The sequence below is a fragment of the Urocitellus parryii genome, chromosome 4 (assembly GCF_045843805.1).
Source record: "Urocitellus parryii isolate mUroPar1 chromosome 4, mUroPar1.hap1, whole genome shotgun sequence".
Classification (NCBI taxonomy): Eukaryota; Metazoa; Chordata; class Mammalia; order Rodentia; family Sciuridae; genus Urocitellus; species Urocitellus parryii.
Window position 1 is genome coordinate 198,019,994 of NC_135534.1, and position 22,449 is coordinate 198,042,442.

At 36.3% G+C, this 22,449-nt stretch overlaps 1 protein-coding gene across 1 annotated transcript in view; it reads left to right on the forward strand.

Moving 5' to 3' along the window:
• Positions 1-22,449, forward strand: part of Cntrl (centriolin) — an 89,389-nt gene that overhangs the window by 1,668 nt on the left and 65,272 nt on the right. The window contains exons 2-6 of the mRNA XM_026410376.2: positions 8,067-8,314; positions 9,858-9,988; positions 18,213-18,343; positions 19,924-20,065; positions 20,928-21,114. Coding sequence (XP_026266161.2) covers positions 8,098-8,314; positions 9,858-9,988; positions 18,213-18,343; positions 19,924-20,065; positions 20,928-21,114 — 808 coding nt within the window. The 5' untranslated portion in view covers positions 8,067-8,097. The remainder of the gene's footprint in view (positions 1-8,066; positions 8,315-9,857; positions 9,989-18,212; positions 18,344-19,923; positions 20,066-20,927; positions 21,115-22,449) is intronic.

A 22,449-nucleotide genomic window follows, 5' to 3' on the forward strand; every position in this document is an offset into this window, starting at 1 on the left:
ACATAGAATGGGGAGTTGGCTTTAGGAAGAGTGCCGGAGTTAAGGACTTTGAAGAAGAATGGGAGTCAGTATTTGACAGGGCTGGAGAAGGTTAAAGAGTATTTTCAGGAGATCCAAGGTTATGAAATGACGCAGAATTGGAGGAAACTGATAGAAACACAGTTATCAACCTGAGCTGGGTTCACAAGAGCTGGCTACATTAATAACTAAGAAAATGGTGAAAGAAGTACGAAACACACAGAAATACCTTTTGCTTGCAGGAATCAGGGATGGCTCTCTAACTTAAGGGTCTGTTAGAAAGAGAGAGAGCACGCCTGAAACCATCCTATTTATTGAGGGGAAGACACTTGAGAAAGTTCCACCCAAATGAGGCAAGGGATTGGGTTTCAGGGTGGTGAGCCTCACTCCCAGAGCTGTATAATTCCTTGCCAAGTGAAGGTGAGGTCCATCTGCTTTTGCGCTGTGAGCAGAAGCCAGTTCTACACCTCCGTTGCTCAAGGCTAAGAGTTGTGCTCAGCTCCTGTTCATGGAGGCCCCCGACACACAATTAAAGGACTGAGGATGTAGTGTGGTGAGGGACATCACAGTCAAAAAAGTAGGTGAAAGCTGGGGATGTGGCCTAAGTTGTAGCACCCTTGCCTGGCATGCGCGGGGTGCTGGGTTCGATCCTCAGCACCACATAAAAATAAAATAAAGATGTTGTGTCCACTGAAAACTAAAAAATAAATATTAAAACATTCTCTCTCAAAAAAAAAAAAATAAGGAGGAAAAAAAAGTAGGTGTGTATTTGGGTGGTCTGTTGGGAGAGAATAAGTTTTGGGGATTGTCAAGCTCTGACTCATGTGGAGGTCCGAGAAGACGATGGAGAGCTAGGAGTGGTAAGAGAGACTGCTTGTCAACAGAATTTGCCACCTGTGAGAAACTGTAATGGATGGGGTTGTTAGATCAGGTTAGGTGTTTGGGATTGTTGGGGCTGGATGCCAGTGTTTTGGAGCCTGGTCATGTGATTCTGATTGTCAGCACTCTTGCTCCACAGACCATCTTCTGTGCCTATACAATGTGTCTCCAGCTCTAGGCCTCCTTCGCTTGTTTTCTCTTTATTTTGCTCCTTCACTTCTTCTACCTCTGCTTCTCAGCTGTTTTCTCTTTTCCCATGGGTTGATTTTTTTTCCCCTTGCAGACAACATCCTAGGATCAAACTCCATCCTCATTATTATCTTAAAATTTTTGTTGAAGGGGGAAGGGAACAGGGGATAGGGAGAGGGAAGGGAAGGAGATGTACTGGGGTCTGAATTAGAACAAGGTATATTCCATGCTTCTATAATTATGTCAAAATGGGTTCTACTGTTATGTATAATTAAAAAGAACCAATAAAATTTTTAAAAAGTTATTGAAGATTTACTATCTTAAGACAGTAGTCTCTAAAATAATGCCAGCCATTCTCAGACACAGTAAATACCTAAGAACAATTCACTTGATAGTTAGCTATTCAATGAGATAGCTGTAGTTTTAATGAGCTGCCTTTATAGGAGCTCTGCCAACCCAGGGAGGGGGTCTGGGGATGCACGGTAACTTCAGTTTATTGTTTTTAATGGTTCGTGTCATCCATTTATCCAAGCATATTAATCATATTACAATTATAAAAGGAAAGAGCTGATCTAGGTTTCTGAAATCCATTCTAATATTTTAAACTCTGTTAATGATTAAGACTGAGTTATACTGATAAACAGGGAACAAAGGACTTCATGATAATCTGGGGAGATGATCATTAGGATATTAGGGAGGAGTTCTGGTCAGTATTTTGAGAATTTGGAGAGAGACAGTACAAAATAATAAAAATATGGATGCTTTTTAAGAACTAACAAAAAATTTTAAATATTTATCTCTAGTATGTAGCATTCCAGTTTTATAATCTGTCATTTAGGTTTAAGGAAGATATACAAAAGTATGACTGGGCCCTGTTTCTCTCCACTTTTGTTTTAAATTCATCACCTTTATGAAAATTATATCCATTCATTCATTTAATGTAGGAGTAAAAAAAATTAACCTAAATGCATGCCTCTCAGCTCTAGAAGTTTGAGAGTACTCTTATTTAGAAGGAATTCAACTTAGCACAGAATCAGTAGTAATTACTAAGAAGCTTTTCCACGGAAAATGGTATGATATTGGGCATAAAAGTAGTTTACCACACGTTTGAAATTAGGACTAAAAGCCTGTGGTGATGGCATAAATAGCAGTTATGTGAATTGACAGGGCTGCCCAGTGAGGGGGTGCAGGGTCTGATGCATATGAATAGTTACACATGAGGAAATGAAAGAAAAAGTATAGACCCATAAAAAGCGTTTAAAGTAGTATTCTAGGATGCCGGAGTGAGGCAGTTTGCCATATTATAATTTATGTCTGTGAGACAATAATTAACTTTAAAAAATTTTTTTATTTGTTGATGGATCTTTATTTTATTCATTAATTTATATGTGGTGTTGAGAATTGAACCTAGTGCCTCAAATAGGTGAGGCAAGTGATCTACCACTGAGCCATAACCCCAGCCCTAATAATTGACTTTTTTTTTTTAAGAGAGAGAGGGGGAGAGAATTTTTTAATAAGAGAGAGAGAGAGAGAGAGAGAGAGAGAGAGAGAGAGAGAAAATTTTTTAGTTTTCAGTGGACACAACATCTTTATTTTATTTTATGAGGTGCTGAGGATCGAACCCAGTGCCCCATGCATGCCAGGCAAGTGTGCTACAACTTAGGCCACATCCCTAGCTCAAATAATAATAATTAACTTTTAAAAAACAAATGTGGTAGGTTTTTGTTCCCTTGAAATGAGTTGATTACAGTTGGCTAGGTCTTGACTTCAGTGATCCTGTCTCAGTATAAAATTTCCTAGTTTTCCCTCAGTTATTGATTTTATGGTTCATGTCATCCATTTATCCAGGTCATTTAATGGTACTTATTTATGTGTAAGGTGGTCTCATGCTGGGTTCTAGAGAACAAAACAAACATAATATGAATTCCAAAAAACTCAAGTTGTATAACATGGTAATAAAAAGCATGGGTTCTGGAATTAGGTCAGGATTCAAGTCTTGGCTTATGCAATTAGTTATGGAATTTTGGACAGATTAACCTTTTCATCTTTAAAAATGACAACTGTTTCATAGAGTTATATATAGTTCTTCCAATGTGATGATACGCATAAAGAGCTCATCTCAATTGTAAGCCCTCACTAAATATTAGCCACTAACATTCTTTAGAATTAACTTCAATTCTAGCAAGTCAGCATGTTTTCAAAGAGGCTTAGATTTTTAGATGTAAACAAATTTATTTGGAGTCATGTTTACTGTGTATATCTGAAGTGATGTGTCCTATTTTCTTGTGTGACTTGTAAGTTGAACCTGAAAGAAGAAGAAGAACCAAAGAAGAATTCCAAAAATGTTTTGAGCAAGATCAGCATTCTTAGAATGACTGTATGGGCATTGCACAGTATAACATCTGCTAAATGCTGGTTAATCCATTGAATATATTGATGGATTCTATTAATGGAAAATTTCTTTCCTATATACTGTATATGCCCCAACCATTTAAAAAAATAATCTTCATAATCCCAGCCTGTATAGCCTATGAAGGTTTATTTCATGTTAATAGAGACATGAAAAACCCAAAGTAATGCCTTTCCTACTCTTAAAACACCATGCAATATAATACTTCCAATACCAGATGTGTAAGGCTTTTTTTTCCCCCACACACCATGTACTTTTCTAGTGGACCTGCAACATGTCCTCTTATTTAATTCAACTCTGACATTATTACCTGGAGGTAGTGTCAGATCCCACAGGTTAAGGACTCAGTTCCACAATACTGCCACCCACTTCAGATGCCAATTGCAAGTAGAAAAACCTTGCCAATTAGAAATCTTTATGTTGAGGACTAAATATATCCCTTTGTTAAGGTGATAAATAATATTTATCATCCTCGTGTTCTTTATAACTAATTTTAAAAATAACTATTAATTATTTACTTTATGATAGGCTGTATTCCAGGCATCAGAACATCAGTTAATGATATTTCTACTTTCACGGAGCTTATATTCCACTGGATTAATTATGTGATTTGATCTAAACATTAGTTTCAGTGAACAATTTATTGTTAGAAGAACTTACTGTTGCTAGCATGGTGACTAACCAAGCACTATTCTGAGCCTTGATTTTCTTACATGGAAAATAAAGGAATTTGACCAAGGTCTCATTTAACAATAATTGCTTTAGTTCCTTCTGGAAAACCTAACCTTTAATAAAATTTATTTTGTCAATAAGTAAACTACTGAAAAAAATGGATTGTCACCTTGGAGGCAAAAAAGCTAGTGAGTAAAACCTAAAAGTAGAATAAAGAGAGGTTTATTCCTTGCAGCAAGTAAGAACACTGGTGCCGGGTTTCTGTTCTCTCGACTAAAAGGCTCAGGGGTCACTCTAGTTAAACTGGGCTAACTGGGCTGCACGAAATAACCACACAAGAGACACAAATACCTTTTTCTTTGGGGTCCCTGTGACAGCTCCTCTGACCTTAAGGGTCCCCAGAGAGAGAGAGAAAGAGAGTGCGAGAGCACACACTGACCCCTTTTATTGAGGAGAAGTTATTTAAATGAGGCAGGGGGTTAGGTTTCAGGGGACTGAGTCTATCTTCATGATGTCCACTGTCAGCAGGTTGACTGACACCTGGGTAGGCCACACCCAAGGGCACAGTAAGAGAAGGGGACACCCACAAGGGCACTTCCATGGAAGATTCTATCCTAAAACAGGGCAAGAGGTTATATTACAAAGGAACAGGTGAGCGTAGCTTCACCCATGGGGCTGTAGCAAGACATACCCATGCAAGAGACACCAACCCTCAAACCCAAGAAGGGTGCCACATTTCTGTGACTGAGAGCCTCAGCACCCAGCCGGGGAGTGAAACTCAGTCACGTGTAAGGTTGGCCTCTCACACACTGGAGTGTGAAGCAGTCTCCTTGAAGAAAGCAAGCAAAGGGGTTTTATAGAAGAACCTCTGCATATTCAGATAGGAAAGCACTTGCAGGGATGGGTACATTCCTAAGCATGTTCAGTCCAAGGTCATAAATCACTTCTTTAAAAGGGAAGATGGCAACACCTTCCTGAGCATGTTTAGTTGAGGGTCATAATCACATGCCCTCTGCTTCTAAGCAGAGAATGCTATATTATAATAAATAAAGTTTACTCCAGGTCATGTAAAATAATGAGTGACCTTGGTTGATTCCTTGTAAGCTTCTTCAAAGTGTCTCAGTTGAACAAACAAACAAAAAAACACAAAGGGGCATTAATAGTCTTTTAAAGGGGCACTGGCTCTTTCCCTGATGAATATAGGAGTTTACCCCTAAAGTGCCTCTGTCTTGCTTAGCAACTAACCATAGTAATAGACACCAGAGTTTGAAGTGATCACAGTCTTCATACAGCATTAGACAAACATGAATGAATTTTAGAAATGTAATATTTAACAAAAGACATATAAAAGATATATTTATTTTATATGATTTCTTAGGTAAAATTCAAAAACAGTTTAGAATTTGGTGTTGGAAGTCAGGTTAGTGAGTATCCACGTGTGTGTATCAGTGATTGGAAGTGGGCATGAGGGGGCTTCTGGATTCTGGTGATGTTCTGTTTCTGAATCTGGATACTGATTATGCAGCTTGTATTCATTATATAGGAACTCATGGAGGCTGTCTCCTGCTCTCAAGGTGGCCCACATTCTCTCTTACATGTGTCTCTGCTTTCCTAAATCTCTGCCTGTAAAAAAAGGAAGGAAGGAAACTAATTCATGGAACTGTACACTTAAGTGCAGTTTATGTACCATAAACTGCCACAAAGACACACACAAACATACACACACACACTCACAGACATGTCAGGAACACACTCTTGAAAGTATGGCTTCTAAGCATATTGAATTCTGTTTGTAAGATAATATAACATTCATGACCTATACCAGTGAGCTGCTGGGAGGTCAGATATTGTCCCTCTCCTTGTGGATACTGCATTATGGGCAAGGAAATAATACTTAGTAAAATATATAAATATTTTTGTACCTCTGATAGAGGTACATTCTGTGTGATAAGAAGACAAGATGAGTTTTACCATCAGGATGTGAATCTCTGGAAAGCCTTCATGAATATAGTGACATTTTAGTTGATAGAAGATGCCATTTTAAGGAGAGGAAATTTCATAAGCAAAAATTTATGATGGGTTCAGATAATGATAAAAAGACAGGCTTGAGTATAGAGTGCATGATGAGGACAGGTAAGAGAGTAGGCCATAAGTTGAGAATAGATTGTGACAGGTCCTGTAAGCAGTATTGAAATGTTTAGGTATAGACTGTGTGAATCATCCAACTTCTTTTTGTTTTGGGTCAGAGGAAGAGGATGGATTAAGCAGTAAGGCAAAGGAGGATTGGAAGGAAGCTACTTAGGAAAGTATAGTCGAAGAAAGAGATGCTGAATAATGGACCTAACATAATAACAATGGAAATGGATAGAGTTGAATTTAGAAATATTGTGGAGATTGAATCAATATCTTGATGAATAAGGGAGAAGGGCAAATGGAAGATAATAAACACCTCTCATTCATTCAACAAATATTTATTAAATTTCTGCTAAGTGCCAAGCACTACTAGAATAGGGAAACGGTGGTAAACAAAACAAACTCATGGAACTCACAATTTGGTAGGGAGACAATGTTCATCACAATCATGTACATGTATAAATATGTGATTGAGGAAGAAAATACTGATAAACTTTTGGACTGGAGACTTCACTTAGTGAGTGCTAGCAGAGCTTTCCTGAGGAAGCAACTGAGCAATTGAGCTGCTCTGTGAAGGAAGACTGGATGAATATGGTTAAAAAGAATGGGGTCAAGCATTTGAGATAGCAGGAAATATGTGAGGAGGTCATATGACTGAACCCTTATTAGAGAGAATGAATGATAGAGGTGAGGTAATAGAGATGGAAACAGATCATGGGAGACCTTGAAGGGCTCAACAGGTATTCACTACAGACTGCAAGTTTTGCTTTTTAAGTAGACCTTCTGACAGTCTGACTATAGTAGTATGATGAGGGCTCGGAGTGGACAAACGTGGAGATGAACTATATTTAGAAGTTAGAATCTATAGAACTTAGTGATTGAATGGGTGTGGGAAAAGGGAAGAGAGAAGTATCTAGCAAGATTCTCAGGTTTCTGAGCACTGTTCACTGGTGAGGGAACACTAGAAGAGGAATAGAGTGGGAAGAGAGGAAGGAAGGAAGGAAGGAAGGAAGGAAGGAAGGAAGGAAGGAAGGAAGGAAGGAAGGAATGGAGGGACGGAGGGAGACTATTTGGACTGAGTTTAGGATGTTAAGTTTAGAAGGTCAATGAGATGACAATTAAATAATTGAGAAGAAGATTCTGGAGCTCCAAGAAAGATCAGATAGAAGATATCAATATTAGTATAGAAGTGGCATTGGAAACCATGAATATACATTAGATTGACAAGGTGAGATCAAAGAGAAACTAGAAGGAAACTCTGAGGAGTACTGATATTTAAATTAGGCTAAATAGAGGAACAAAATGAGTCAACAAAGAAGGCCATGGGGTAGGCAGGTAGATATGGGAGGATATCAGGAGAGTGTGGTGTCCCAGAAGGAACAAGAACTGTTTCAGGAGAGAGAGAGAGCTATCAGTATTAAAGACTGCCTCTTTTCTTTAGCTTCCTACATCCTGGGACTTTTTAGGTGTGTAGAAGAGGCCTTGTGACTAGCTTAGTCAAGTCAGCCTGAGAATAGAAATACAGTAATACTTCTGTCTGGAGCATGTGTCAGTAGTAGACCCTCTTAAGGTATCTCTTCCCTGTGGCAGGTCATCAGTGATGTTCAGAATAGTGCCTGCTCTGTCAGGGTAGGGTAGCACAGATCTTCCCATCTATAGCCTCTGAGTTTATAACTTTGTGGTCTTGAAAGCTCTAGAAATAATTTAATGGTTTTAATAATTCTGGAAAAAATAATGTTGTTAAATATTCTGAAAACCCTTGCAGGTTTTGATGGCCACCTGGCTTTATTCTTGCAATGAAGAAAGGTTCTCAACAAAAAAAATTCTCCAAAGCAAAGAGGCCACCATCATCTCACCCTCCCAGCCCATCTCTTACATCCAATATGAGATCTAGGTCGCTTTCACCTTTGATTGGATCAGAGACTCTGCCTTTTCATTCTGAAGGACAGTGGTGTGAGCAAGTCAAGTTTACAGATGAACCCAATGTGATTTTGGGATGCCAAGACCATAAAGGTATTCCTTTCATCTGAGAATTGTGTAAGGACAGCAAGAGGACTGAGCCTTCTGGGTGAGGGTAAAGATGTCTGCTTAGGGGAGGAGAGTTTCCAGAAAGAGGAAGCTTTATTTCCTGTGGAAAAGTGCCTACACACTCATTCTCTAGTTTTGCCATCCTCTGTGAGGAGGAGGGCATACCTCTGCATTTCAGAGTGAGGTTCCTTTGGTATAAATATTCAGTATGAAAATGTTTCCACACTTAGGCTGTGCCAGTCTGCTTGCTTTTAAACTGCTCGTCTATGAGTGGACTGATTTCCACATTTGGGAAATGCGTATGTTTTATCAACATTTTTGGTTTATTCTTAAAAGCATTCTTTTAGTTGGGAGTCTGTTTTCAGAAATTTTTTCTTATTTGTTAGATCATGAAATCACAGTCATCAAACTCTATTGATCTGAATATCTGATCAGTTTTTTAATTAATAAATACTATCAGCATTGAGTTTATATTGTACTACATCTTTGCTACCAGTTAGTTACACTTACTTCTATTTGATAGTCTAGGATATTGGTCATCTTTATTCCTAGAACAAATCAAATTAAAGAAAAATTCAATTTTTTGAACTAAAATTAATTTGATATTAACATATAAATCATCATAGGGAACCCTTGGCCCATAGCCCAGATCTTAATCAAGATTTTTTTTTCTTATTCATAAAGTAAGAGCCAAGAAACAATTTTCTTTTTATAGCTACTTTCATAAAATATGATTTTAACAGTTTTTGATTACATTATTGAGGAAGACCATAAAACAAGATATGCTATTATTCATTAGGTTAGAATTATATCTCATATGGTTTTATACTCTGCATTTAAAAGGGCAACAAATTTAGAGTTTCTTATTATCAAAAAAGAAGAAAATAGGATTTTTGAGGATTTCAGTTTCTGAACTTTAGCATTTTAAAAAACAACTAAAGGGGCTGGAGTTGTGGCTTAGTGGTAGAGCACTCGCCTAGCGTGTGAGAGGCTCTGGGTTCAATCCTCAGCACCATGTAAAAGTAAATAAATAAAATAAAGGTATTGTATTCAACTACAACTAAATAAATATTTTTAAAAAATAAAAATAAAAAACAACTAAATAGCAGTTTATTTTTGAAAACTGACTTGAAAATATTACTTTGAAACAAACTTGCTGCTGCATATAGATAATATTGTGTTAGATTCATCTGCCTTTGTTCAAGTTCTATATTTGCAGCTTATGAGTTATGAGGTTTTGAGCAAATAAAGTTTCTATAAATTTGTATATCACGTTTGTTGTACAAATTAAATTTGTAAAATGTAAGCCTTTAGCCGAAAGCTTGGCACACATCTAATATTTCTAGAGTGTAATTGCTATTATCATTATTATTAAAAATGCTGTAAGTTAAAATACTATAAAGGTTTTTTTTTTTTTTTTTACATTTGCCTGGCTTAAATTTTTTTTCTTACATAGTGTCAAAATTATTAGTATTTTTGGAATATGTGTGTTTCCCTCTACTGAAAATGATCTTTTTTGTAATTTTAGGAGCTGATTCAAGAGTAGGAATTCGATATATCACAGAGGCCCTCATTAAAAAACTCTCTAAAGAAGACAATTTGGCTTTGGTAAAGTCTCTCAACCTTTCACTTTCTAAAGATGGCGGCAAGAAGTTTAGGGTAGGTTACCAACAATTGCTGTGAATAGACATTGATTTTAATTACTTTGTGTTTTAAAACTGCCAATAAAATAAAAAGATTTGAATCCCATCCTCATGTTACCTAATTTGTAGCCGACCTTTTATTGTTTCTGGTGATAGTTCTACATCAGAAGTATAATAGCTCCAAATTCATAAGCATCTATTACTCAGTATTACATATAGTATTTCATTGAGTATGTTTTGTAGTACAGCTTTAGGGATTATGAATTCTTTTAATTTTTGCATATTGTGGAAAGTTCTAATTTCATCTTTAATTCTGAAGGAAAGTTTGTTTAGTATCATAATCTTGGTAGGCCCCCATTCTAATATTTCAGGTAAACATTCCAAGCCCTCTTATCTGGGATGACAAATGAGTTGAAATTCTAATTGGCTTACCTCTAAATGTGACTTGCTATTTTTCTCTTGTAGCTTTTAAAATTCCATCCTTATTCTGCATATTTGGCATTTTTATTATAATCTCTATTGGAGAAGATTTTTTCTGATCCTGTCTATCTGGAATTCTAAATGCTTCTTGTATTTGGATTTCCATTGTGTTCCTAAGATTTGGAAAATTTTCTGATATATTTTCATTGAAAAGATTGTGCATTCCTTTAGCTTTATATTTTGGTATAATCTATGCCAATGATTCTTAGATTTGGTGTCTTTATGTTATCTCAGATTTCTTGAATATTTTGGTTATTGTCTCTTAACATCTTTTCTTTATTACTGACTTTATTTCTAAGATTTGACTTGAAAGTTTGTCTTGAAGGCCTGAGAATATATCTTCTCTGAGGTCTAATCTATTGGTAATACTTTCAAATGAATTTTTAATTTGATTTATTAAGTCTTTCATTTCTAAGATTTGTTTGATTCTTTTTAAGAATCTTCATCTTTATTGAAATGATCTTTCACTTTCTGTATTTTTTAAATTGATTCCTTGAAACTTCTTTTATCTCATTGAACATTTTAACTATGAACTTTGTAAATTCTTTCTCTGACATTTCTTCAATGTGGTGTCAGAATTGTTGTGGACTGTTTGAGGTGGTTTGTTCCTTTGTTTTCTCATATTGTTTTTATGTCTGCCGATTGTAAAGAAAATAAAAAGAGACACAGAGACAAGATGCAGAGGCAGGAAAGATGGCAGAATGGCAGACAGGCCAAACTGCCACACTTTATTTATTTCAATAGGTTACTTTAGGTCATTAGTGCCATAACTACATTATTGTTTGGTGTTCCTTTATTCCCAGGAGCTGAGTGTCTGAGATCAAGGTCCACACTGATAAGACTCTAGCACAGATCCTCTTCATGAAGGATATTACATAGCAACTAGATACTGCACCTATATTAGTTAGTTATCTTACTAGCTTCTAGGAGAAACAAGTAAGAAACTGTTCCCTCACTCCCAGGAGTTTGCTCACCGGAGGAATGCTTCCCTGTATATTTCCAAGGTCAGAATCCCTCCAGCCAATTGGTTGGGATGATTATCACTTCTACTTTTATGCAAGGGACTATTTAATAAACTTCTTTCTCTTAAGTGCCCTAGGCTAGGTGAATAACCAAGTATTAATACTCGCACTCAATGTGTATCCTCTGCTGTTCCCGGTATCAGTACCACCTTGAGAGAAAATGCTAAACCCTATTAACTTCAGTCTCTTCAGAGCAGAGCCACATACTTTGGAATAGACCTTTGGAAACAAAAAACTTGTTGAAAATGTTCTATACAGTTCCCTTAATCTGGGTAGAAAAACGTAGTAATGCTTTCCCTTTGTGGGGTATACTGCTGTATTTTGTGTGTAAGATTTTCCATTGGCTGCTGCCCACTACTCTGGGTATGGAGGTGTTGATTACACCAGCTCCCCTCTAATACAATTCTTGAAAGCTTTTTCCAATGTCTAGGTACCCACTGGCTTTCTGTTGGGTCAGAGGAAATGGTCTCTGATATTCTGTGACAGCAAATCAGTTATTCCCTGTTAGGTGGTATAGTCTTTTTGTGCCTTCCAGAAGAAAAGCTCTATGTATCCAGCACTTTCAAATCCAGTGGAAGCTATACTGTGAAAATTTGGAATGTGTGAAGTATGATTATTTAAGTTAGATATATTTTAGCCTGTTTGATGTGCTACTGTTGGGCTGGAGGGGCTGTTGCCCTTTCTGGAGTACATTGGTCACAGATCATTGGGCTTGTATCTGGACCCACAGATTGGTGTCTGGTGTCTGGTGTCTGGGGAGCTTTTCTGTAAGTTCCTTTGTGGGGTATACTGCTGTATTTTGTGTGTAAGATTTTCCATTGGCTGCTTTGGCTTATCCTCAGAAATTGCCTTCTGTTGGTCTGAGTGTCTGAATGACAATTAACAGGCAAGTCTGGGACTTACAGCTGTGGATCCTCCTAAAGATGCTGGGGCACAAGAGGATTCTTCCCTGATTGCTCTGGATTTCCTGCCAGCCAGTTCTTTTTGTCAGCTCAGGGACCTGAACCTGCATGCATGGAGGGTGCTGTGCTGTGTCTGCTGGCTATTTCTGTTGGATGAAGGGGCATAGGATATAAGCACGCTGACTGTTGTGAAATATTGTACACCTGCACCCCTACACAGGGCCTTCTTTGAAGTGTCAGAGAGGTGCAAGTGTGGAGCCTATGATTGCTAGTTCTCTGTGGGTGGCTTATGATGCAGAAGCTTCTACCCTGACTGATGTGTATCACTGGGACTCTGTCCCTGTGACTGGAATGGAGCCTCAATTTGCCCATCTGTATTTGAGCTTCTCCTGCCCATCATTGTGAATCCTTCTATGGAGAGGTGCTATCTGAGCACTTGGTAGCTATCTGCAGCTGTGGGGCCTGGAGTTGAAAAACCTCTACAATGAACACTTATAGAACACTGAGCAAAGATGATGGACGACCCATGTTCTTGGATAGGCAGGATTATTATTGTCAAAATAACCATATTGCCAAAATTGTTGTACAGATTCAGTGCAATCCCCATTTAAATACCAATGGCATTCTTTACAGAAATAGAAAAAAAGTCCTAAAATTCATTGCAGGAATAAAAGATAAAAAATAGCCAAAGTAATCCTGAGCAAGATGAGCAATATTTGAGGCATCACAATACCTGATCTCAGATTATACTACAAAGCTATAGTAACAAAAACAGTATGTTAATGGTATCAAGAGAAACAGAAAGACCAGTGGAATATAAGACACAGAATAGAAGACACTAGAGACAAATACACATAGATACAGTCATCTGATACTTAACAAACGTGCCAAAACATACCTTGGAGAAAAGACAACCTTTTTTTTAACAAATGGTTCTGGGAAAACTGGATATCCATATGTAAAAAAATGAAAATAGATCTTTATCTTTTACCCTGCACAAAAATCCACTCAAAGTGCATCAAACATCTAGGAATTAGACCAGAATCTTTGCAACTGCTGGGAAAACACATAGGGTCAGCATTCCAACATATTGATATAGGCACTATCTCTTTCTTAACGAGACCACTAAATCTGGAAGTAAAAACAAGAATAAATAAGTGGACTGAATCAAAACGCTTCTGCACAGTAAAGGAAATAAGAGCATGAAGAGAGAACCTACAGAATGGGAGAAAATCTTTTCCAACTACTCCTTCGTCAGGGAATTAATGTCTAGAATATGTAAAGAACTCAACAAACTTAATACCAAAAAAAAAAAAAGCCAATCAGTAAATGAACAAAACAGATACTTCTCAAAAGAAGAAACAAATGGCCAACGAATATATGAAAAATGTTCAGTGTCTCCAGCAATCAGGGAAATGCAAATCAAAACTACATTGAGATTTCTTCTCATTTCAGTTAGATTGGAAATCATGAGGAATACAAATAATAATAAATGCTGGCAAGGATGTTGGGGTTAAGGTACACTCATACATTGTTGCTGGGACTGCAAATTAGTATAGCCACTTAATATTTTTCCAACAACTAAAACCAGCAAACTATGGTGATACAGGCACATTGTGTTTATAGCAATGTAACTCACAATATGTAAGTTACAGAACCAGACTAGTTGCTTGTCAACAGATGAATGGATAAAGAAAATGTGGTATCTACACACAGGGGTATCCACACACAGTGGAGTTTTATTTAGCCATAAAGAATGAAGTTATGCAATTTGCTGGTAAATGAATGGAACTGGAGAACATTTTGCTAAGCAAAATAAGCCAGACTCATAAACAAGGATTGAATGTTTTCTCTCATATATGGGAGCTAGAGAAAGTATGAGGAAAGTGGGGGAGGGGCTGAGCCCCTGCAAATAGAGGAGAGATCAGTGTAGTAGAGGATAGAAGGGTGAGGAAGAGGGATGGGAAAAGGGAGGAACAGTAGAATGAAATTGACCAAATTATGCTATGTATATATGTGAATATACCACTGTGAATTTCAGCTTTATGTCTATCTATAAAGCACCAATTTTAAAAATATATAAGTAAGCACAAGGAAGACCAGTAGAGTAGAGGAAGGAGAACTGGGCAAGAAGAACAGGGGGAAGGAGTAAGCACTGGGAACTGAAGTGGAAAAAATTATATTCCAGTATGATTATATCATAATGAACCACACTAGTACGCCTAACTATAATGCAAAATAAAGTTTATACTTTATAATAATATAATATAATGATTATTTTTTAAAATTTTGCTATCCTAAATAATAAATATAACATTGACATTGAAAAAAAAGTTTACTATCTTTGCTTTGTGTGTGTTTACTGCTATATTAATAAGGTATACAATGTGAACACACTGTAATAGCCTGACTTCTTTAATTAGAATAAATAAAACTGATGTTCTACCTCATTATTCACAGAAAATAATTCCAGAAGGTTGAAGAGCTAAATAAAAACAAAGCAGTGCAAAAAACTTACGAACAAACTGCTGTAAAATTATTAGGAAAGAGCTAAGCGTGGTAGTACACAACTATAATGCCAGTGACTTGGGAGGCTGAGGTAGAAGGATTCCAAGTTTGAAGCTAGCCTCAGTAACCTCAGAGAGACCCTCAGCACTTAGTGAGACCCCCATTTCAGAATAAAAAATGCTGGGCATGTAGCTCATTGGTAAAGTTCCCTGCGTTTAATCCCCGTACAAACAAAACAATTACACACACACACACATACACTATATATACATATATATATAAAGAATATGAAAGAATAATTTAAATCTTAAGAGTGGGAAAACAGTAACCCTAGTACCACAAAGAAAACTATTGATAGATTTATTTGACATAAAGGTTGAAGAGTTGTGTTTAATGAGAGATATATTCTCAAAAGTTAAAAGGAAGACAAATCTGACAATTAGTGTTTGCAAAATCTGTAACAATATCTACATAATATGTAGGTCTCCTACAATTCCATTGAGAGAGGTAACTCATTGACACATGCAAACAGTGTGAATAGGCAGTTCAAAAGGTACTGTAAATGACTGATATTAACTTGAAAATGTATTCAGTTGTTAAGATCAAAGAAATATGAAATAAAACAAGTTTTACAATATTTTTGTATCATGCATATCTATTGGACAAGACTTAAAAAACTTTCATTATTCGATAGATAAGTACTGTAGTTTAGGAAGGTAGTTGGTAATATCAAAATTTCTAATATGCTTATTTTTTATGTATTTATTTTTAGTTGTAAATGAATCAAAAATATTGATTTTTATGTGGTTCTGAGGATTGAACCTAGTGTCTCACATATGCGAGATTAGCACTCTACCACTGAGTCATAATCTCAAGCCCCTTATTTTTTGATCTAGTAATTGTGCTTATACTCTCAAACCAGCAATTCTACTTCTTGATGTCTATTGTACTAGTATTGTGTATACATGTATGCAAAAATATCAATATAGGAATGTTTATTAAATACTATTTAAATAAAAATTGGAAATAACTAAATGTCAATAAGGTATCATCTAAATAAAATATGGCATAATATATTATGAACTACTATGCCTGTACCAGGGATTGAACTTCGGGATGTTCTACCACTGAGCCACATCCCCAGCCTTTTTAAATATTTTATTTGTAGGGGCTGGGGCTGTAGCTCAGTGGTAGATCACCTGCCTCACACGTGTGAGGCACTGGGCTTGATCCTTAGCACCTCATAAAAATAAATAAAGATATTGTGTTCATCTACAACTAAAAAATATTTTTTAAAAATATTTTATTTGGATACAGAGTCTCACTCAGTTGCTTAGGGCCTCGTGAAGTTGCTGAGGCTGGCTCTGAACCTGCGATTCTCCTGCCTCAGCCACCCAGCTGCTGGGATTACAGGCATGTGCCACTGTATCTGGCTACTATGACTTTTTTTTTGAAAAGTGATTTATACCTCTATGTATTAACATGGAAATATGTCCACAGTTGTTTCAGTGAAAAAGCAATTTTAAAGCATTTCAGGGTCTCAAATATTTTTTTAAATTCTAGTTTTCTCTGTGAGTATAAATGGATGGAAACAAATAGAAATATCTGGGTACACATAAAAATGGTTTGAGTATTAGGAGTTTTGGGGTTTTGGGGGTAGGAAAGAGGATATGGGGCCTTGATGAAGATGGCTTTTTGTGTTTCATTTGAATTTTTTTCTAGAATATATTCAGGTCTTCCCTTGTATAGTTAAGTAGTAAAAAAGAAAACATGCTGGAGTTCAAAACTTGCAAAAATGAAATATGAAATAAATAAATTCTGTTTAATTATTATACACCACACATATGTTAGACTGTGGAGGTAGATGCAGAGGTGAATTAGCTTAGTTTTCTAAATTCAAATTTCTGAATTTGGGGCTTAGTGTGAAGAATGCCTAGGATTAAGAAGAGATAGGGAGAATCATAGAGCATGTGTGATTGAAGCTTACCCAGTGAAAAAGCTTGAGGGAGCTATTACAGAAGACCCAAGAGCATGATGGGTGAAGGTTATAGAGGGGGAACTTCATGCATAAAGTTATGATAAAAAGATTATAGAATTGTCAAATAAGAGGAAACCTTAGAAGTCAATGGATTTGGCAATCAAGAAGGCAATTCTTCTGTTTCAGAAACCCACCAAGTTCATTTTTTTAGAACCTTTGCATTTTCTTCTGCTCATCTAGTATTCTCTGACCCCAGAAGTTCACATTCCTGGATTCTTTTTATTAAGGTCTCATCTTGATATACTTCTTCTGTAAAATCTTTCTCTTGCCACACAATCACAGTTAAGTCACCCTCTTTATTTAGTCAACAGATGTTTATTTAGCACTCACTATATGCCAGGCAGAGGTACCATGGCACTGTACACAACAGACAAGATCTGCCCTCTTGGTGCCTTGCATTCTAGCACAGATGTTGTTTTTACTTTCTTATTAGTATTGTTGCTGTCTGAAAATCTTATTTGCCTCTGTTTATTGTGTATCTCTGCAGATAAATACTAATTCATATTTCCTATCCCTAGACAGCTTCTGGCACATAATCCATTTTCAATCTGTGAAATATTGAATGGCAGTCTTGGGGAGAACCATTTGAATACATTGAGGTAGTAGAGGATTTATTGCCTTACTAATATAATAGGAGTGAGTGGAAGGCAAAGTGAGCAAATGTAGATGATTCTTGTAAGAAATGCTGGTGGCATTATAAAAGGGGATTAAGATGATGGCTTCCTAGGAGAACAAGGTTAGTGCAGGGCGATTTGTTCTATATGGAAGAATTGTGAGCTTATTGAAAGTAAGCTGTGTGCAGCAGGGAGGGTTTGTCCAGTTCACTGCTATAGCCCATCACCTGGTGCCACACTTTGTAGGTAGCAAGCACATAGTGCATGTCTATTGTAAAATGACTGCCTTTAAACTTGAGGGGACACAGGGAGAGAGAAGAAGGTTGAACATGCATGGGCACTGGGGGAGAAAGAGAGGGAGAGGTTATACACCAGCATAGTACCTAAAGAAGAAAGGAGGAAAAGCAGAAAGGCATAGAAAAATTGAGGCAGAGAGAATGATAGTGGAGTATTCTTGTTGGATAGTTTGAGCTTCTTTTGTGGATAGTGCTATCATTTGCAGAGGGGCAAGGAGAGTTTGGAAACTTGAGGAGAGTTGCTACTTCAGGGATTGTCGAAAAGGGTTTTAAATTTTCTGATGACTGGCCTACACAGCCCCTGACGCACTTACTTAAATATTTTGCTTTATGTCATTCCATATGTCATGTAAAGAATCTACTTATTTATTTCCATTTAGTATATTGAGAATTTGGAAAAATGTGTTAAACTTGAAGTACTGAATCTCAGCTATAATTTAATAGAGAAGATTGAGAAGGTAGACAAGCTCTTAAAATTACGTGAACTCAACTTATCATATAACAAAATCAGGTGAGTGAATATTTCTTTAAGTAGCATTGTAGGGTTTTCTTTTGTTGTTGTTGTTCTTTGTTTCTTTGAGAGGTAAACTAATGTCACCCATTTGCTGGAAGAATCCTTTGAAACAGCAAATATTTTAATAAGTCTTTATTCATTTTTAGGCTAGACCTTCATAATATGATAACTTTATGTTTTGGTACTACTTAAGTACAGAATAATATCTAGTATTTTGGAAGGAGATACATTTTTTGAATACCAAATTTTGTCTTAATTCTATGGTTCACTGTTTTATTACATGAAGAATATTGATATGAAGCAGAATGTTCTAGCCCTGCCATTTTGAGCCCAAAGATATTCTAACCCTTTTCATCTTAGGTATTTTTCTTCACTTGTTGTTATAAGAAATATACTTTCAATCTTGTTTCCAATGCATAATAATTTTGTGAGAAATAAACATAATCAAACTGATAATGGGTAAAACTACATTTTTAAAATTTGTTATAGACAAAATGATGCAAGAATCAAATAATGAAAATCTTTTTTTTTTTTTTTTTTGGTTTGTGGTGTTAGGAATTAAACCTGGTGCCTCACACCTGCTAATACGGACTCCATACCTGAGTTACACCCCCAACCAAAGCTTGAAAACCTTATATCAGTAAGCTTTCCTCCCACATTAGACTAGTTAAATATGATGGCCAACAAATCAAAACAACTAACAGCTGCTGAAGTTCCTACAAGACAAAAATGAAATTAAAAAACACTAATTAAAGTCTTAGTATAAAATTTGTGTAAAAAATAACCGATACTGATGATAATAATTTTGACAAAATGGAAATGAAAATAGACAAGCTTAGAAGTATTTTCCTGGTATAGAAAATTGACTGGGTTATTAAATAACATATTATGAGTAACTTGGAAAAATTTTTCATCAATGAAAGTTTATCAGTATGAGTGATAAACATTTTATTCATTTAAGTATTCTATAAAAATGCTTGTATTCATAAGCAAAGTGTCACTGTAGGGGCTCTGATCTCCTTCTGCACAGTTAACCTTTTGGCAGTGGCCTAATATACTATAGTTATCTCTTGGGCAGGACTACAGCAGGTAGCACAGCGTGTGCTGTGGAGTTTTCCAGCTCTCTGGCTGGCTGCTAGTTCTCACAGTAGCCAGTGGGACTGGCATAGACACACTCCTCTGTCTTCCATTACAGGTCTTGAGTTCTGATAGTAAGATGAGTACAGTTCCTAGGCACAGTAATGAGTTTGCAGTTTCACTGCTCTGGTAAATTTTTTTTGTAGCTGCTTTGTTCTCATTAATAAGAAAGGTTGATAAATCATAATTATGAAAAGAACATCACATAGAGCCAAGGATATTTTTTGTCTTATGGGAAGTTCAGCAACTGTTTGTTGTCTTGTTTCAATTTTTTAGTCATCATATTTACCAAGTCTGAGGGTAAAGCATATAGATATAAGATTTTCAAGCTTTTGATGGGTGTGTAGCTCAGATTTAATTCCCAGCATCTAAAAAGACATGAAAATTACAGTAGAAGGACTTCATCAGTGTATTTGCTTGACTTTGTCCTTTGGTTTCAGCAAAATTGAAGGCATAGAGAATATGTGTAATCTTCAGAAGCTAAACCTTGCAGGAAATGAGATTGAGCACATTCCAGTATGGCTAGGAAAGAAGTTGAAATCTTTGCGAGTCCTCAATCTGAAAGGCAACAAGATATCATCAGTAAGTTATTCAAACTAGTAAGAATCTTTTTCAATTTCTTTAATTTACTGAGAAAAAATATTAATACTTAAATTTTACAAATGGGATTTCTATATTTTCTATTAATGAAACACCAGATATATCAAATTCATATATAACCTAGAATACTCTATAGTAATTAAATACAGTAAGTTCACATTTTGTATAGATTCCATAGCAACTAAGAGTTTATCTCTTAGAATTTATCATTTCATTTGACCTCTTATTCCCATTTTACATGTAAAGCCTCAGAGATGTTAAGTCCCTGTCCGAAGTTACAGCTTGAGCTAGAATCCAGATGATTGAATGAATGCCTAGAAGAGTTTTTTTTTTTTTTTTCCTGGCAGTATTTCCTTAAATTCAGAATGTGGATATTGGTACATATCCTTGTGTCTTTTAGATTCAATTATAACTCAGTTTTGTGCAGTTTTACTAAATTTTTTCACTACCATTTGTATTTTTGATCTGTTCAATTAATATAATGAAGAATGACAAAGACTTGAATTCAAATCCTGTTTTATTCACTTAGACTCTGAGCTTTGGGCAAGTCACCTGACTTATTTCAATCTGTTTCTTTATCTGTAAAGTTAAGATGATGCATCCATTATAGGTTGTTGTGAAGAGTTACAAATAGAATGATATAAAGAAAATGCCCAGTACTGTCCCAATACACTACTCACATGCTGCCTTTCTGTTCCTTTCCTCAAACTGCTTTTGAGCCCTTGGTTTCACGAATAGGTTTTTTTTGCTATGTTAAGAACAATTTCCAGGATTTATTATTTCCTTTAGGTAGTTTATGATTTTTAAAGTAAAATATACCAATGCTACTGTTATGTCATTTCAGCTTCAGGATGTCAGCAAGTTGAAACCACTTCAAGATTTGACTTCTCTGATATTAGTTGAAAATCCAGTCGTGACCCTTCCTCACTACCTCCAGTTTACCATTTTCCACCTGCGTTCGCTGGAAAGTTTGGAAGGTCAGCCAGTAACTACTCAGGACAGGGAGGAGGCTTTTGAGAGATTCAGTTTAGGTAAGATGACAGTTTAAAAAAAAAAAAAAAAAAGAACCGAATTTGAATGAGGAAAGAATTTGTTTTCAGAAGTTATCTAGAAAACAAATGAATTACAAACTTTCTGATGACATTACATTTGCAGAGATGCCACCATAAATCAACTAATTTAATTGAGCATATTCAGTGCACCAGGCACTGTACTTGACGTTAAGGATACAATGGTGAGCAAGACATTTGGTGCTGGCCTTCATGCAGCTTATGGTTTTGTGGAACAGACAAAAAGCAGTTAAACCCAGGTAAAGCAACAAGAGGGGAGCCCTGTTGTGGTACAGAGTGGTGTAAAGGAGTGGCTCTTGAGGCAGTGACATGGAAGCTAAAGGCAAGTGGAGGAGAGGCCAGCCATGTGAGGAATGGCACTCAGGGAGAGGGGGAAGCTGGTTCTCTGGGGTTATAAAGACCCTAGTGGGGTCAAGCAACTAAAAGATCAGTATGACTGGAGGAGTGCAAGAAAAAGTTTGGAGAGAAGGGTGAGGTTCAAGATGGAACAGAGCCTTGTGGTTTGGATTTTATTCTAGCTGCAGTAAAAAACCATGGTCAAATTTTAAGCAGGGATGGGCCAGGAACAAGCTCTATATTAAGGAGATCATTTTGGATGTAGGTTGGAGAATGACTTGGAGCAGGGCATAGAGGAGATGGAGGGGCATGTTAGGAAGAGCTATGACAGTCATGCAGGCTAGAAGTGTTGGTGGCCTGTGCTTAGGCGATAGATGTGGAAATGAAAAATAGATGGATCACTTTTAATGGTAGAATCAGCAGTGCTCTCTAATGGAGTAGGTAATTCTCAGGCTTCTGGCTTAATTGGCTTAATTAGGTGGTGATATCATGTAGAAAATGAGGAGAATTCAGAGTTATCTTTAGTACATGATGAGTTTGAATTATGTGTGAGGTGGCAAATAGAAAATATGTGTCTGGAGTTCAAAGAGGTCTGTATCAGAGATACAGATTGAACATCACTAATCTGAATATATAAAATCCAAAATGCTCCTAAATCTGAAACTTTGAGTACTTTTCTAATGCTACAAGTGGATATTGTTCACAGTCAAAATACAGGTACATTAAAATTTTGTATAAAAATTACTTTCAGGTCATATGTGTTTGTATAACTGTATCTAAAAAAGAAATGAATTTTGTGTTTAGACTTGGATTCAGTGCCAATATATCTCTTTATGTAACTACAAATATTCCAAATCTGAAAAATAAATAAGTCCCAAGATAAAGGAGATTCAGCTGGAATAAATTTGGTTGTCATCAGCATAAAAATAGTACTTAATTCCATAGGAATCAGTTTTCTCA